Here is a 17,444-nt window from a genome sequence, read left to right as displayed (position 1 = left end):
AGATAGAAGAAGATTACCTTAGTTCATTTACTACATGAGCAATGGAGATTTGTATTTTCCATATCCCATTCTCCCCAGTAGACTTACTGTACACGTACACATACACATATACTGTACATATACTGTACAGTCAGGTCCATAATTATTGGCACCCTTGATAAAGATGAGCAAAAAATACTTTATACAATAAATAATACAAATACTGAGCTATATTGTATGCACAAATAAATGGGAAAGTATATTATTTTATACTAATACAATTGCTCAGAGAAAGATATATTTTTACAAATAATAAAATACATTTTTAAAAGATAGGCCTCAAAATTATTGGCACCCCTGTTTTCAATACTCTAGCACCCTCCCCTTGCGAGCGTAATGACACTGAGCCTTTTTCTAAAATGTTTTATGAGATTGGAGAACACATTGGGAAGGATCTTAGACCATTCCTCCATACAGAAATAATATTTCCAGATCCTTCATATCCTTCATCTGCTGTTATGGACTGCCCTCTTCAGTTCAAACCACAGGTTTTCAATGGGGTTCAAGTCCGGAGATTGTTGATTTTGTGGTCAATTAACAATTTCTTTGTGGATTTTGATTAGTGCTTGGGGGTTATTGTCTCTCTGGAAAATCCACTTGTGGAGGCAACCAGGTGTTTGGCAGAGGCAACCAGGTGTTTGGCTAAAATGTCCTAAAATTGAAGAGGGCAGTCCAAAAGGGCAGACAAAGGATATCAAGGATCTGGAAAGATTCTGTATGGAGAAATGATCCCTCTCAATGTGTTCTCCAATCTCATAAAACATTTTTGAAAAATCTGTGTCGTTATCCTCGCGGGGAGAGTGCTGGAGTATTAAAAACAGGGGTGCCAATAAATGTGATATTACTTGTTAAACAAAATATAATTCCCCTAGCAATTGCATTAGTGTAAAATAATATAATTTTCCTTTACTTTGTTTTAGCATACAATATAGCTCAGTATTTGTATTATTTATTTTATACAGCCAATAATTATTTACCTGATTGTACATACACAAACACACACATACAGTACATATACACACACACTCAGGAAGTACTGATCTCTCTTGCTCTAGCTCTGCTCTTTCTCTCTCTCTCTCTCTCTCTCTCTCTCTCTCTCTCTCTCTCTCTCTCTCTCTCTCTCTCTCTCTCTCTCTCTCTCTCTCTCTCTCTCTCTCTCTCTCTCTCTCTCTCTCTCTCTCTCTCTCTCTCTCTCTCTCTCTCTCTCTCTCTCCCTCCCTCCCAGGTCTGCCAGTGCTGATAGTCACCATCACCCTGGCCTCTGCCTCAGGGAAGTACTCTGCTGATGGCCACTGTTGGCTCAGTGTGCAAAACGGGGTCATCTGGGGCTTCGCAGGCCCTGTTATTTTCATCATTATGGTGAGAACACATACACACATGCAAAAATTTTTTTTCTTGCAATTAATTGCATTGTCTGAAAGCATTGAAAATACACTGAAAACCTCCCACATACATCATCTATACAGCTGAAATCTACAATGCCATGTAAAAACAAGTTGACATTGAGGTTAAATAAAGTGTGCTTTCTCAAACCGTTACTTTAGACAAAATCAAGACATCAATATTATTGTAATGTTTTTTGTATGAAGAATCTTGAATTACAGCTCACTTTGAGCAAATCCTGCGAGTTAACGTGATTAAATGTTTTTGTTTGCCAGCCCTAATTATTACCTCCAAAAAATTATACTAATTTAACTCTAACAGATGACAATACAATGTTTTAGATACAGTAGGCTTACTGAATGCAAACAATACCTCTCACATGACTTGCATGTTCTAACCAATTATTTACTGTATTTACACTGTTGAAATGTATGTGAATATATTGTATGTCTCTGTCTAACCGACAGTGTATGTGTGTCCTCTCATCAGGTGAACATCATGGTTCTGACGCGGGTAGTGGTCATCACCATCTCCACAGCCAAGAGGAGGTCCATCATGCTGGCAATGGATAACAGTCCTGTGGAGCAGGCCTACGAGCAGATCAGGTAGACACCACACGGGGGCGCCATTTCATTACAGTTACTGCCACAGACTATTACTAGACAATACTAATGTAGTTGTTCTATGCCTTTGCAGAAGTTCCATGGTTTGAGGTTGGTTTTGTAAAAAGCCAGCAGCTATAATACTTTATTACTTGTTATAAGCATGTATGAGGCTTTATAATCACTTATAAAAATGACTCTATGTATATAATAACTCTATGCATTTTTTGTCTTACAAAACATTATGGACATCTGTTCTTTCCATGACATGGACTGACCAGGTGAAAGCTATAATCCCTTATTGATGTCACTTGTTAAATCCACTTCAATCAGTGTAGATGAAGGGGAGGAGATAGGTTAAATAAAGATTTTTAAGCCTTGAGACAATTGAGACATGGATTGCGTATGTGTGCCATTCAGAAGGTGAGTGGGCAAGACAAAAGATTTAAGTGCCTTTGAATGGGGTATGGTAATAGGTGCCAGGCGCACCGGTTTGTGTCAAGAACTGCAACGCAGCTGGGTTTTTCACGCTCAACAGTTTCCCGTATGTATCAAGAATAAGGACATCCAGCCAACTTGACACAACTGTGGGAAGCATTGGATTCAAAATGGGCCAGCATCCCTGTGGAATGCTTTCGACACCTTGTAGAGTCCAATGCCCCGACGAATTGAGGCTGTTCTGGGGGGGGGGAGGGGGGTGCAACTCAATATTAGCAAAGGTGTTCCTAATGTTTGGTATACTCAGTGTACATGTTAACTGCACTGAAAGATATTAACTGCACTGCAAGAGGTGAGGTAGAGTAAAGTGTATGGTGTGTTGGTATTTTTCCCTTTGTTGTTTCCTTTACCCTTTGTATAGGATACAGTGTATGAAATTTGAGTGTAATTATTCATTCCCTGAAGTGCTGTTTACAATCTATCAGTGGAAATCATTTCAACGTGTAAATGTTTTTCCTGCGACTCAGCTGCGCTGGTCACAATAACAACTCTGTGGAGGAGGAATATCAATGTTGGTGTTGAGCGTCAGCCGGCCGGCCCGATGGCAGCCAGAGTGGAAACTTAAACACATTCCTCCGCTGAATAAACTAGAGCCCTCGCCCGCCCCACAGCTGGTGCGGTTTAGCGGTCACCTGAACTGGAAGGTAATTTTATCCTAAACAGAATTAGGGAGCGATTTAGTGTGGAAATTGTCACAATATGAGACTAACCAGCCTCCCCTGTTGTGCTTGGGTCGACCCTCCTGCCAACCTGCCCCATTTGGCCCAACCACGTCCAACCAAGCCCATAGCGTTGCGCACGGATCCGATCCAGAATGGATGGGGAGTTTCAGTGTGAGGTGCCTGGGTTGGGTGGGTAATGGGGAAACTGTCTACTAGCATGGTGCCCAGTCCTTCAATTTGTGTCGATTGGCTTGTGGTTGCTTTCTCTCAGGGCTGCGGTGAAAGCAGTGCTGGTGCTACTGCCAATCCTGGGCCTGACCTGGCTCTGTGGCGTCCTGGTGCCCTTCTCCATAGTCATGGCCTACGTCTTCATCTTTCTCAACTCACTGCAGGTACTGGCCACATACTCTCACTTATCTAAAACACTTCTCTCTCTTTCTGTTGTTCTTATCTTTTCTCCCGTTCTCTCTCTGTGTTCTCTCTATTTATCTCACTCTTTCATTCATTCTCTGTCTTTCTGTTGTTCTCTTCCTCTCCCTCAATGCCTTTCTCGTTCTCTGCACTCTCCCGTTCTCTCTCTTTCCCTGAGATAACTCCACCTTTTCCAATGTGTTATACAAGTATGACTGTATTCGGTGTTCTGCATGTATGACTGTATTCGGATGTGGAGATTATAGGCCTATTTCGATGGAGGCCTACCCAGTAGAGGGACATACTGTGTTGTAGATGTTGATTGGAGAATTAACAAGGATTGAAAGACCACTAACCACCAATAGAGACGGAAGTGGCTCAAGTTTCAGTTGAGACCGTTGTTCTTTGAAAGGCCTCTGGTTTCGCTGTGAGTGAATGGGGTGCTGTATTAGAACCAAGCTCACAGATGAAAAAAGGGACACAATCACATTTTTACCATTATGCATTCTCGTGATTCTCTTATTCTGACTCTGAAAGAGAGCAACAAACTCTCAAGGTTTCAGTTTGTGTTTGTTGGAGACAAGGTTGACTTTGACAGGAAATGAGTAGCGCTCTGCTTGTGTTAAACAGGTGCTTCTGTTTATCAATGAAAGTGCAACGTTACAAAATGGTTTCATGAGCTACTACAGAATTTACAGGCTGGCATTTTGATTGTCAATTGTGTTAATTTTTTTTAATTTTTTTTAAATTAAATGTTCAGCTATAAAAATACATGTTTTTGTTCTTTTATTTATAGTGAACAATTTACAGTATTTCAGTCAAATTTACCACAGCGTATCATGTTTTTGATATTTGATTCAGTAGTCATGTAAATAAAATATTTTTTTTAAACAGTGAAATAAGGTATTTTTCTAATTACATTTCATAAATATGACACATACAACATTCTGAAAACATAAATACGTATTTTCTTATGTTTTATCTCAGCAGTGTTAGCCTACATTTTACTTCCAACCCATAATTAACATCAACTTGAGAAATATTGGTTTTCACATGAAAACATTAATTCCAGTGTAACTTAATTATCTTGCTTGCCTGTGAAAATAGGACAGAGAGAGGGAGAATCATGTAATGCTCTGATTGCGGTCTACCCTGGTGTGCAGTACTCACATCCTGCTTGGCAATTTGTAGTCATCTTTAATCAGTTGTATCTTTATTTGAGCCGTATATTTAACAAGAAATCAATAGAGATTTAGCCCGAGTCAGATCATTAAGAAAGCCCCCTCTCTCTCTAACTATAAATAGTTATGTTTCTCCCACATCTAATTACATTTTTTATCACAACAATAATTCATGCAGGCTATCTTATTAGTTGGGGTGGAGTCACATAGCTTCGGTGGACGGCTTCCACTTTAACAGTACAGTAGAAACACAAAAACAACTTCCTCATAGTTTTTCCTCTGAGCCCTGCTATAAGCAATAGAGCAAACTGAATGAAGAAATGTGAGTCCTTCAAGCTTCCGTACCTCACTAACATGCAACATGACTCCTTTAACATCATATTATTCATGTGATCTCATAGCAGATTAATTATAATATTTCTATGTCCATATTTGCATTTCCGAGAGAACACATACAGTTGAATAGCTCAGATACAGGTAACAAACGTTCTGTACAACTTTCTGGTCAGGACAGTGTTTTTAACTGCCTGTGTAATATCAAAATAGGCATGTTTGCAGTTTAGATTCAATGTTAGCGGTCATCGTGCCTTGAGAAAATCATCATACACATAATCACTGTCTGTATTTATCGCACCAAGAATCCCAGCCCCTGTTTATTGTGTCAATCTTAAAATAGCACTAACCTGCACCTTTTTGTAATTCACCAGTCAAGTACAGATTTTTTGATGTGACAGTGTGAGTGAGTACTTCTTGAACAACTTCAATCAATGCTAAATAATGAAATGAAACTAAATGAAATGCCCATACAAAAGGGGGATATATTCATTTTTCAAACGACTGCATATTGTCCAGTCAGGAGAGTGGGGTCAGGCTGGTCAACAACCGTCGCATGAGGAGGAATTAATGAAGTGACGGGGCGCTCCGTGTCAGTCGGCGTGGCGATGGGGGCCCTATAATAGCCAGCTGCTCCTGAATTCCTTAATGGGCCCTGCTTTAAAGGCTTTGACTGTAGAGAATAGGGCCAGACCACCCCTGCTATGCAGAAAACTTGTCCCCCGTCACTAACTGTGACCTGGCATTCAGCGTATTGTCCCTTATTAGATAGACCTTGTTATTCGGTATACAGGCCTAATTACTTATTAGATTATTGCTGTTCAACTAGAGAATCACTCATGTATGGCATAATTCTTGAAGTATATTATTCAGTATTTAGGGACTGTTAAAGCTGAAAATATCACTAGTTACTGAATAGATCGCTAGATACTAGATATTTGCTCCATATGCTTTGAATTCTTAACAAAGAATTACGGCTTCAGAGGGTGGACATCCGGTGAAACAAGAGGAATCATACAAATAAAAAGCATTTTTGAAAATATTAATTGCTTTGTTGGGAATTTGCGTATCCAACTGGAATGCCAGCTATTGATGTAAGCTGTTTGGAATCCGAGGGTAGAGTTGAGTCTTTGATTTGATTGTCGCCACCGCTCTGTTTTTAGTATTTTAGGAAGTATCGCATTTGTTTGATGGCGAGGGGACAGAAGTCACCGCAACACAATTTCGGTGAGTCACAGAGACGGTTCTCAGCACTAGGCCCAGCGCAGAGGAAACATCCTGAGTGCTTTCTGTGATCTTCTAATTGTACTGAGAGTCTTTTCGGCCCAGTCTTTTCCACTGGAACATGAAGAAAATAGACGTCCCCTGTGTACAATTTAAAATGGATTCATCTGTTTTCCTGATGATTTCTAGGCCCATGTGGTGCCCCCTTTCCTCTCTTTCTCTCTCTCCCTCTCCCTTGTAATGCAAGCAAGGCTCAGGCTTTGGAGTAAAATCTTGGGGGCCAAAACATTTCTCTTGTTTTTGCAAGTTTCTCAATTTTTCTTCCACGTTTTGTCAGCCACTTTTTGTGATACATTTTAATTTGGTGTCATCATTAGTGACTACTTGATGCATAACATAGGCCTATACTGCTCTCCAGTTCTGCTGGAGATGTATCTAACTACAGTATATCCTCGTTCAAATGACATTGATTTCTTGGCGAGGAAAAACCTACTTGAACATTATGAAATTCTAATGGCCGCCCATAAAGATGATGAAATGCAGGAAATACATAATAATGCACGCAAAACCTCAAGTGATTCCGGCAGGTGATAAAAAGGGACGTTTTAAGGAGTTTTTTTTTATTTGTGGCTATTGTATTTTCAGTGGGGTGGCCAAAGCAACGTAACGCTTAAGCTGCTGGCCTTTACTGTTAAATCAATAAAGCAGATAATGTTGACAAGCCTTTTTCATCGCTCATCGCACACCTCCCCCGTATTGGGCGCTTGAAAAGATTGAGTATTTACAGTGTTGTTCTTTTTTTTAAGTTTTGTTTGCAGACATTAACCGACCATAATAAACAAACGAACGAACACGATCATGCATTTTCTTCCACACCAAATACTTCACTGTATTTCATTAGGGTTAGCTCATAGACCCATTTTTTTTTTAAAGTGCAACATCTGGGAGTGTGTGCGTGCGTGTTTGTGTGCGTGCGCGCATGTGTGTATCTTTGTGTGTGTCTTTGTGTGGTTTTATACCCTAGCATTTCCTGAAATATCAGTTTTGTTGTTGTAGTTGTTGTTTTTGACTCATTTGATGTTTTTCATCAAGCGCAAAATCACATGATTTGTTTGGTAGATTCTCCATTTTCTCCATTTTGTTTAAGTACCCATTGGTTCTGATATTATTTACTAGTCCATGTAATTGGTCCTTGGTATGTATTATAATATACTGAACAAAAACATAAACGCAACATGCAACAATTTCAAAGATTTTACTGAGTTACAGTTCATATAAGGAAATCAGTCAATTGAAATAAGTTAATTAGGCCCTAATCTATGGATTTCACATGACTGCGAATACAGATATGCATCTGTTGGTCACAGATACCTTTAAAAAAAGGAAGGGGTGTACATCAGAAAACCAGTCAGTATCTGGTGTAACCACCATTTGTGTCATGCAGCGCAACACATCTCTTTCGCATAGAGTTGATCAGGCTGTTTATTGTGGCCTGTGGAATGTTGTCCCACTCCTCTTCAATGGCTGTGCGAAGTTGCTGGATATTGGCGGGAACTGGAACACGCTGTCGTACACGTCGATCCAGAGCATCCCAAACATGCCCAATGGGTGACATGTCTGGTGAGTATGCAGGCAATGGAAGAACTGGGGCATTTTCAGCTTCCAGGAATTGTGTACAGATCCTTGCGACATGGGGCTGTGCATTATCATGCTGAAACATGAGGTGAATGCGGCGGATGAATGGGCCTCAGGATCTCATCACGGTATCTCTGTGCATTAAAATTGCCATTGATAAAATGCAATTATGTTCATTGTCCGTAGCTTATGCATGCCCATACCATAACCCCACCGCCACCATGGGGCAATCTATTCACAACGTTGACATCAGCAAACCACTCGCCCACACGACGCCATACATGTGGTCTGCGGTTGTGAGGCCGGTTGGATGTGCTGCCAAATTCTCTAAATCGACATTGGAGGTAGTTTATGGTAGAGAAATGAACATTCAATTTTCTGGCAACAGCTCTGGTGGACATTCCTGCAGTCAGTATGCCAATTGCACGCTACCTCAACTTGAGAGATCTGTGGCATTGTGAAGTGTGACAAACTGCGCATTTTAAAGTGGCCTTTTATTGACCCCAGCACAAGGTGCACCTGTGTAATGATCATGCAGCTTCTTGATATGCCTCACTTGTCAGGTGGATGGATTATCTTGGCAAAGGAGAAATGCTCACTAACAGGATGTAAACACATTTGTGTACAACATTTTAGAGAAATAAGCTTTTTGTGCGTATGGAACATTTCTGGGATCTTTTATTTCAGCTCATGAAACATGGGACCAAATCAAATTTTGTGTTTTTGTTCAATGTTCCTTTTTTTTTTTTTTTTTTTTACATTTTACAGTATATCGAGTATATCTGAATTAAGCCAGTGGGGAGTCGTACAATAATCAAATGACACACAAAGACAAAAAAGTATCTCCTTCAAATTTCAATTGGCCACCAAACTCCTTCATACACTATATATACAAAAGTATGTGGACACCCCTTCAAATTAGTGGATTCGGCTATTTCAGCCACACCCGTTGCTGACAGGTGTATACAATCGAGCACACAGCCATGCAATCTCCATAGACAAACAGGCAGTAGAATGGCCTTACTGAAGAGCTCAGTGACTTTAAACGTGGCACAGTCATAGGATGACACCTTTCCAACAAGTCAGGCGGTATGCAAATTGTTGATCCAGGGTGTCTGGGATGATGGTGTTAACGTGAGCCATGACCAGCCTTTCAAAGCTTTTCATGGATACTGATGTGAGTGCTACGGGGTGATTACCTTGGCATTCTTGGGCACAGTTTCCCTGCATTAAAATCACCGGCCAATAGGAGTGCCGCCTCTGGATGAGCATTTTCTTGTTTGCTTTTGGCCCTTTCCAGCTTGTTGAGTGCGGTCTTAGTGCCAGCGTCGGTTTGTGGTGGTAAATAGAAAGTTACGGAAAATATATATGAAAACTGTCTTGGTAAATAGTATGGTCTACAGCATATCATGAGGTATTTTAACTCAGGCGAGTAGAACCTCGAGACTTTCTTAATATTAGAGATCGCGCACCAGCTGTTGTTAACAAAGAGACACACACTTTCCCCCTTGAGCTTACCCTAAGCTACCATTATGTCCTGCCGATGCATAGAAAAACCAGCTAGATGTACACTATATATACAAAAGTATGTGGACACCCCTTCAAATTAGTGGATTTGGTTATTTCAGCCACACCCGTTGCTGACAGGTGTTTAAAATCGAGCACACAGCCATGCAATCTCCATTTTACAAACATTGGCAGTAGAATGTTCTTACTGAAGAGCTCAGTGACTTTCAACATGGCACTGTCAATGGATGCCACCTTTTCAACAAGTCAGTTCGTCAAATTTCTGCCCTGCTAGAACTGCCCCGGTCAACTGTAAGTGCTGTTATTGTGAAGTGGAAACGTCTAGGAGCCACAACGGCTCAGCCGCGAAGTGGTAGGCCACAAAAGTTCACAAAACAGGACCGCAGAGTGCTGAAGCACATAGCGCGTAAAAATCGTCTGTCCTCGATTACAACACTCACGACTAAGTTCCAAACTGCCTCTGGAAGCAACGTCAGCACAATAACTGGAGTGGTGTAAAGCTCGCCGCCATTGGACTCTGGAGCAATGGAAACGCATTGTCTGGAGTGATGAGTCACGCTTCACCATCTGGCAGTCCGACGGACTAATCTGGGTTTGGTGGATGCCAGGAGAACGCTACCTGCCCGAATGTATAGTGCCAACTGTCAAATTTGGTGGAGGAGGAATAATGGTCTGGGGATGTTTTTCATGGTTCGGGCTAGGCCCCTTAGTTCCAGTGAAGGGAAATCTTAATGCTACAGCATACAAAGTCATTCTAGACGATTCTGTGCTTCCAACTTTGTGGCAACAGTTTGGGGAAGGCCCTTTCCTGTTTCAACATGACAATGCCCCCATGCATAAAGCGAGGTCCATACAGAAATGCTTTGTTGAGATCGGTGTGGAAGAAATTGACTGGCCTGCACAGAGCCCTGACCTCAACCCCATGGGATGAATTGGATCGCTGACTGCGAGCCATGCCTAATCGCCCAACATCAGTGCCCGACCTCACTAATGCTCTTCTGGCTGAATGCAAGCAAGTCCCCGCGGCAATGTCACAACATCTAGTGGAAAGCCTTCCCAGAAGAGTAGAGGCTGTTATAGCAGCAAAGGGGGGACCAACTCCATATTAATGCCCATGATTTTGGAATGAGATGTTTGGCGAGCAGGTGTCCACATACTTTTGGTCATGTAGTGTATATCCCCAGAATATGAGAGGATTTTAACTCCATCCCGGCCGTCTTTATGAACTTGTGGACCATAAATACCACCATGCCTCATCTGTTCTCTTATCAAGCTGGAAATAAATAGCATGGATGGGGGCTTCACTTGGCCATAAATCGCTCGACCCTCCGTCATCCAATCTCTGTGCAATGTCATTCAAAAGCTCCCTGCTATCCATTACCTGGGCATAATGGGCTCCTGGCCATGCATTGTCCGTTGTATTATTAGCCCATAACTTCTAACTATCAATAACTTTTGAGCGCGGTGGGAGAGAGGGAGCAAGAGAGAAGGGGAGGAAGGGAGAGAGAGAGAGAAAACAAAGGGGCTGGGGCTTGGAAGTTGGAACTTTGTGAGTTTGCTAATTGGAAATAAGTGTAGAAGAAACTACAATATTAGTTATAGAATAGTTGTTGCATTTAAAGTTATTGGTGTTTTAAGGTTTTGTTTTTGTGAAGCTGAGGTTATAAGGCAATTAAAATGTCTGGTTTTGAGCCAGAAGAGGGCAGTGTAATTTCAGTCCTTCCAGTTTTTACTATTACGGTGGGGAAAAGATGATGAAATCAGTAATTGTTTTTATTTGTGCACGTTCTTGTCAAGCTCTTTAATTAGAAGTTGCTGATGATGACAATAGCATTTACATTTCCTTTGAAATTAATAGTCGGTTGCTGGATAGAAATTAAATTCAACAGCACTTCAGAAACTGTTTACTTAATCATTTTAATCATGTTTAATGCTGAAGGAATATATTTGATAAACTAATCTAATGATAAGATGTAATTGATCAGATTAATTGTGGAATTAAGTTTAAGCATGTTTAAAGAGGCTACTTTCTGATACATAAGATAACAGATATTTCCCAATCTTAACTTCAGTGCCTAAACCTAACATCTTATTTTTCTTATTAAAATATGTTGTATTCCCTGGGCATTCTGTCAAAATTATATTTAATTAATTTAATGAGATATGTGGTGTCATATATAATATATTGTCATTTGTCATGATGAGGTTTCTGAATAGCCATACGGTGTCGAAAGAACCAATAGAATTTGTGATTTACCATAACATGATTGTTGCTCAGTCAAAGATGACACCCAATCAATTCATCAATATTGGTTCTATACACATTGGCTGTCCAAATGTCATTTTAGAAGCCAATGGAACAAATTACATTTAAAAAATATGTTTTAGCCAACATGGCTGCGTTTACACATGCAGTCCAATTCTGATAATTTCTTTCACCAATTGGTCTTTTGACCAATCAGATCAGATCTGAAAATGATCTGATGTGAAAAGATCTGATGTGACTAGTCAAAAGACCAATTAGTGTAAAAAAAAGATCAGAATTGGCTGCCTGTATAAACACAGTCTCAGTAGTCGGAATCAGTGCTTTGGGCTTTTTGTCGACCTGGGCCAAAGACATAGTCATAAGAGCATAGCGTTTTTAGACACTCAAGATGTTCTAATTAAAACTCAGTTCAAGAATGTTTCCCTATTCATTGAATGTGACTTTTTTCACGTTTTCCTTTGACGGGTTGTTTTGACATTATTTTGACTGATTGTTTGACTGATTGTAGCTGTTTTGACAGGCCCTTTGAGCTAAGCCTTTGACTGGGGTAATTGTAGGCAGGGATGAGAACTTTCCCTTCTACCCGACTTCTAGGGCTGTCAAAACTTTAAATAAGTGTTAAGGCTTGATGAAGCCTTTATAAATCCTTTATAAGGCATATAAAGATGTTTCTGAAATCATTCATTAGCAAACGTCATGATACAGTCTATTAAGGGTGGCAAAACGGTCATAATGCAATATTGGGCAAAGCACCAGGTGGAATTAGCTTTTATATCATCCCTTATGTAGTATAACATTGCTTATAAATGATTTGCAAAGAGTATATTTAGTGCTTATGAAGCCTCTATGACTGCTCTGTAAAGCCTTTATAAGCACAGGAGGCCTATCATAAGAACTGGACATTTCTCACATGGTCTTGTGGCGTTGTTACTCAATAGGCCCTGGGCCTGTATCTCTAGGAGTTACACTTGTGCAGGATCGGGGTAGGTTCCTTCTCAAATTCTGCCCACTGATATTTACTCAAAATGCGTAGTCACAATGGACCATTGCTCATGATTTTCTAGTCACAGACTGAATTTTGTGTCATCCTCTGAATTCTGCCCTTGACATGAACTCGAAATACAACTCATAAACAAGATATTTCTAATCATTTTCTACTCAAGAAGTGAATTTGGTGTCATGGCTCTGAATTGAGTGGATTCAAATGGATTGAATTGAGTTGACCCCCCAGTCCACTGGCTGGTGATTGTCTCTGATGAATGGTGGTTGTGTTGAGGTCCAGGAGGAGATCAGGGGGGCCGTTTACACTCCTCTCAGCTGTCGCAGCTGTGTGTCACGCTTCAGTTTCCCCCCACACACTAGCAAATCACCCCCCCGATCCGTCCGGAATTTGTTGGCCATCCGTACGCTCACTCGCGTGGATGCCAAGATGCCTACATTGTGGGCGCCCTGGGAGTGGGCCTGGGTCATGTTCTCTGTGTGTGTGTGTGTGTGTGTGTGTATGTGTGTGTCTATATGTGTGTCTCCAACTCCCGTCACCTCCCCGTTTCCCACCTCAGACAAAGGGGAGACCGGTTATTTTAAATCGCAGCGCACGACAAGGAACAAAAACGCGAGCCCAGCTTCCCAGGCAGTTGTCCAGTCAGTCCAACTCACATGAACTCTCCAGGTTCTCCGGGGCAGTGCCAGACACACACACACACACAGTGACTAGTTACCTGTCCAAAAGTTTGGATTACCCAACTCAGTAACGTAATCTGATTACTTTCAGTTACTTTTGAATTACTTTCCCCTTAAGAGGCATTAGAATACGTGTGTCAAACTCATTCCACGGAGTGACGAGTGTCTGCGGGTTTTCGCTCCACCCTTGTATTTCATTGATGAGTTAAGGTCACTAGTTAGTAAGGAACTCTCCTCACCTGGTTGTCTAGGTCTTAATTGAAAGTTAAAACCCAAAACCTGCAGACACTCTGCCCTCCGTGGAATGAGTTTGACACCCCTACATTAGAAGGAGACAAAAAGGATTCATCAAATGCCTTTGGTGTGTCATCACAGTGGTCTCTGACTTGTGGTCAGACTCGCTCAAGTGGATCAAATTTAAACTTGCGCCTTTTTTCAATGCTGAATTGAATGTCATTGAGAAAACAGAAAGGTGTCAATGTATTTTTTTGCATATATAAAAGTAATCATCTAATCATCTACACAAACACACACACACACACACCAGGGAAATGTTTTTCATGTTGAATTGTTTGAGACGGCAGCAGGCATGAACACTATCCCCCTAGGTATCCAGTGCCTTTGTGAAGTTCAAAGACACAGCCCCTACTCAGTGTGGAGATATCTTGTATCACACGCTAACTGAAATAATGCTAATAATGCTAATATTTGCTGTTTGCCCATGTTTAGGTGTAATACACAACTGTACTTTTTCAGGGTAAACTAAAACCTTTGGTTACACTTCATGATAGCTTTCAAGAATAAGCATTAATAATACATATTATAAACTATTGATGAATATTAATTTCTGGGTCCAAATTATAGTTTAAAAACATGTATTGATAAATAGTTGAATAGGTATTACATTCATTAGACACTGTGTATCACTATGTAGCAACAGGTAATAGGGAACTTGTCGTGTCAGATACATACAAGTGCATTAAAATAATTAAAAACACACATAACAATGGATTTCATTCAAATATAACAGGGCATGCGTATATCAGCGCAATATAATACAGTGCAAGAGGGTGTATTCATAAATGTATCCATAAATCTAAAAAAAATACATGGTGCCTGAGAGGACAGGGTTGAGGGCAGGGAGGACAGAGTGCAGACAGGTCAGAGTCAATTCCTTGCTTTTTTATTTAACCAGGCGAGTCAGTTATTAACTCTTATTTACCAGCACAAAACAATGTTAAACAAGATTTCAAGGTCAGTGTTGTCTCTTACCATGAATTCCTAAGAAGATGGCATTTGCAATTAGGTCAGTGTGCTTTTTTAAGTAGTATATTTTTTGTGCGTTTTCCTCAAAGTTGTTATTGTTATTTTTTCTGTCTCTTTTCATCTTACTTAACTTTGGAAGTAGATAAGTGTTGTACACTACGTCTAAGGAGAACACTGACACATTTCATATTGTATTTCCACAACTTCTTATGGAAAGAAATGAATGTTTGATTTGATCTTTAGCAATAAAATATCAATTCCTAAAAACCCTTGTCAAAGTCTCACAAATACAATTGACAATTGATAAATTACATTTGGGTTAATTCAATAAATATATTTTTTAAGTCCAATAGACCAGCAGTATATAAGTGAGCAATGTGTGGTATTTAAGAATAAAGAATGGCCTCATTTTGAACCAAACGCCATCCGAGCGAAACCCAAAAACCTGACTCTATATCGGTGCTGCTGGGAAAATAAGCCGGGGAGAATAATATGCTTCCTGTCAAAAGGAGAGAGAATTCTAAATTCCTGCCATTACTCACGACACCACCACCTCAAAAAATACCCTTTTTTGTATTAAGCCCACTAGCATTTATTTGCTTTAGAATTTACCTGCCAGCTCAATTTAGTAATAGCCTCTGTCATATGAAAGCAAACCATAGTACAAGCCCATGACCCGAAACACATGATCAGCTGACTCTGACTTCATGACCCTTTTTATAATAACACGACCCCGCCTTCCTCTGCTGTCCCCCTGCCAACCACCCACCTACCAGTGTCAGGAACCTCTCCGACGACTCCGACACTGAAATAACAAGTTCAGAACAATGACCATTCTATTTATAAGTTCAACCACTTCTTTGCCTTCTCCGACCTGTTGTGAGATCACAGTTCACACAGACGTGCTCGTCTGGCTGTGACAGTGAGATGGGGTTGGGTTGTTGGATTAGTTAGTCAGAAAGGGGAGCCCTCAGCCCAGACCACATTGCAGTCAGATATTTTAAATGGGTTTGAATCTATCTAAGTGCTGCGGACTGTTTGGCCTGCTTTGATGCCTACTTTATAGATAATTAGTGAGAACTGGGTCAGCATGGGGCAAGGCAGCGGCATCTTTTAAATATTTTGTATGGTGGGGTGGGGTGGGGGTGTGAAGGCCGTCAAATACACATGCCAATTTGCGAGTGAGCTATTCGCTTATTTTCTCACATATGTGAATTCAACCAAAATAAACAGCAATGTATTATTCATGAGCCTTGTCTGTGTAAATCATTATTCCTTTTCGAAAGAAAGCTTAATTGTATGTCACAGCTATTATTGAACAGAGAGAGGAAAATTCTATCTGTCGGTTTGTCTAAGAATTCCGACGTTTACACTGAAAAGGGATGCTATGCATTTAAAAAAATGTTTTGCATAAAGATTGCCCAGACTTAAGAGCTTGAAATTCCTGATTGCTATCAACCCAGATATCTCTTAGCTTTGATTTTCCGATTTTTGTTACAAAGTAAATTTGCTCAAACCAATCTGCCCAGAGTTGATTTATTAACATTAGGGGGAACTACCTGGGTATTTCAAACATTACAGCATTGTTGTTTCAATGTTACAGCAGCATTGTGTAAAGTAAACATGTCGCGGAGTCGCAGACAGAGAGAACAACGGCAGCAAAGGTGATGTCGCTCAGCCTCAGCCCCGTTGGCCTTTTGCCCTTCCTGCCATGGCTGTGCTGTCTCACACACACACACAGGCCAGGGCGAACCACACACACACACACACACACACACACACACACACACACACACACACACACACACACACACACAGGACAGGGCGAGCCGCCTGGCCCTAATGAGTGTTTACAACGACATGCTGATTCCTATTAATCTGGTTCTTGTCGATTGGAGGGAGGGAAGAAGAAGGGAAGGGTGGAAGGAGGTAGGGAAGGGAGGAGGTAGGGTTTGTGTTAGAATGGGCCCGTGCCACTGAAGGTGGGAAAAAGAGTGCGCTCCCTCTCTCTCTCTCTGACAGATCGGGGCAACACCACCTCCCTTTGCTCCGACGTTACACTGAGCAGATGTGGTTCCCCAGTTGTTATTCCTAGTAATTATCCTCATTAAGTAAAAGCATGTGCCAATCAAATGCCTTTGAGAAGGGCCCTGGCCGGAGCAGAATATCGCTCTAACACCATCTCGAGAACGTCAAGCCTGTGTCATTTGGACTCATTAGTAGGCTAGATTAAAGGGGTTAGCCGACCAGGATTTGAGAGAGAGAGGCGCGCGGAATGAGCGGCTAAAGCAGAAACGTTATTGCGGCTCGTTTCACTTTCTAGTGGTTGATCAATTTGATGATTGTCACGTTGCCATGCTCAATCACATGAAAAGGCCGAAAAGTCATATGAGCCTTTTTTAATCCCTTTAAAAAAAAAGACTTCTTAGATAATTACTCCTTAAAAGTAATGAAATAAATATACATGAAAAACAACTCCAAATTCAATTAGTTGAGGATTTTTGTAATAAATTCAGGTATAAATTATATTTTACGAAATTGTTGAATAATTTATTCTACAGTAGGAACAGGGGAATATTTTATGGCATCTTAAATAGGGACACAAAACACAGAGCCATACAAAAAGGAAAGAGAAAAAAAGACAAGTCCCCCCCCCAAAAACAAGATATATGAAGTCTTCATGTCGATGAACTACCATTCGTTTTCACTCTGAAGTCCCGCGATCCGTAGTAAACTG

General features: G+C 40.8%; 1 protein-coding gene across 2 annotated transcripts in view; it reads left to right on the top strand.

The window, feature by feature from the left end:
* The window catches only part of LOC121533778 (adhesion G-protein coupled receptor D2), a 178,647-nt gene that overhangs the window by 73,320 nt on the left and 87,883 nt on the right, over positions 1–17,444 (top strand). For both annotated transcript variants that reach the window (XM_041840017.2, XM_041840018.2), the window contains exons 17-19: positions 1,265–1,398; positions 1,912–2,027; positions 3,456–3,576. In XM_041840017.2, coding sequence (XP_041695951.1) covers positions 1,265–1,398; positions 1,912–2,027; positions 3,456–3,576 — 371 coding nt within the window. The remainder of the gene's footprint in view (positions 1–1,264; positions 1,399–1,911; positions 2,028–3,455; positions 3,577–17,444) is intronic.

The sequence above is a fragment of the Coregonus clupeaformis genome, chromosome 20 (assembly GCF_020615455.1).
Source record: "Coregonus clupeaformis isolate EN_2021a chromosome 20, ASM2061545v1, whole genome shotgun sequence".
Taxonomy (NCBI): Eukaryota; Metazoa; Chordata; class Actinopteri; order Salmoniformes; family Salmonidae; genus Coregonus; species Coregonus clupeaformis.
This window is presented reverse-complemented; position numbering and strand designations above follow the sequence as displayed.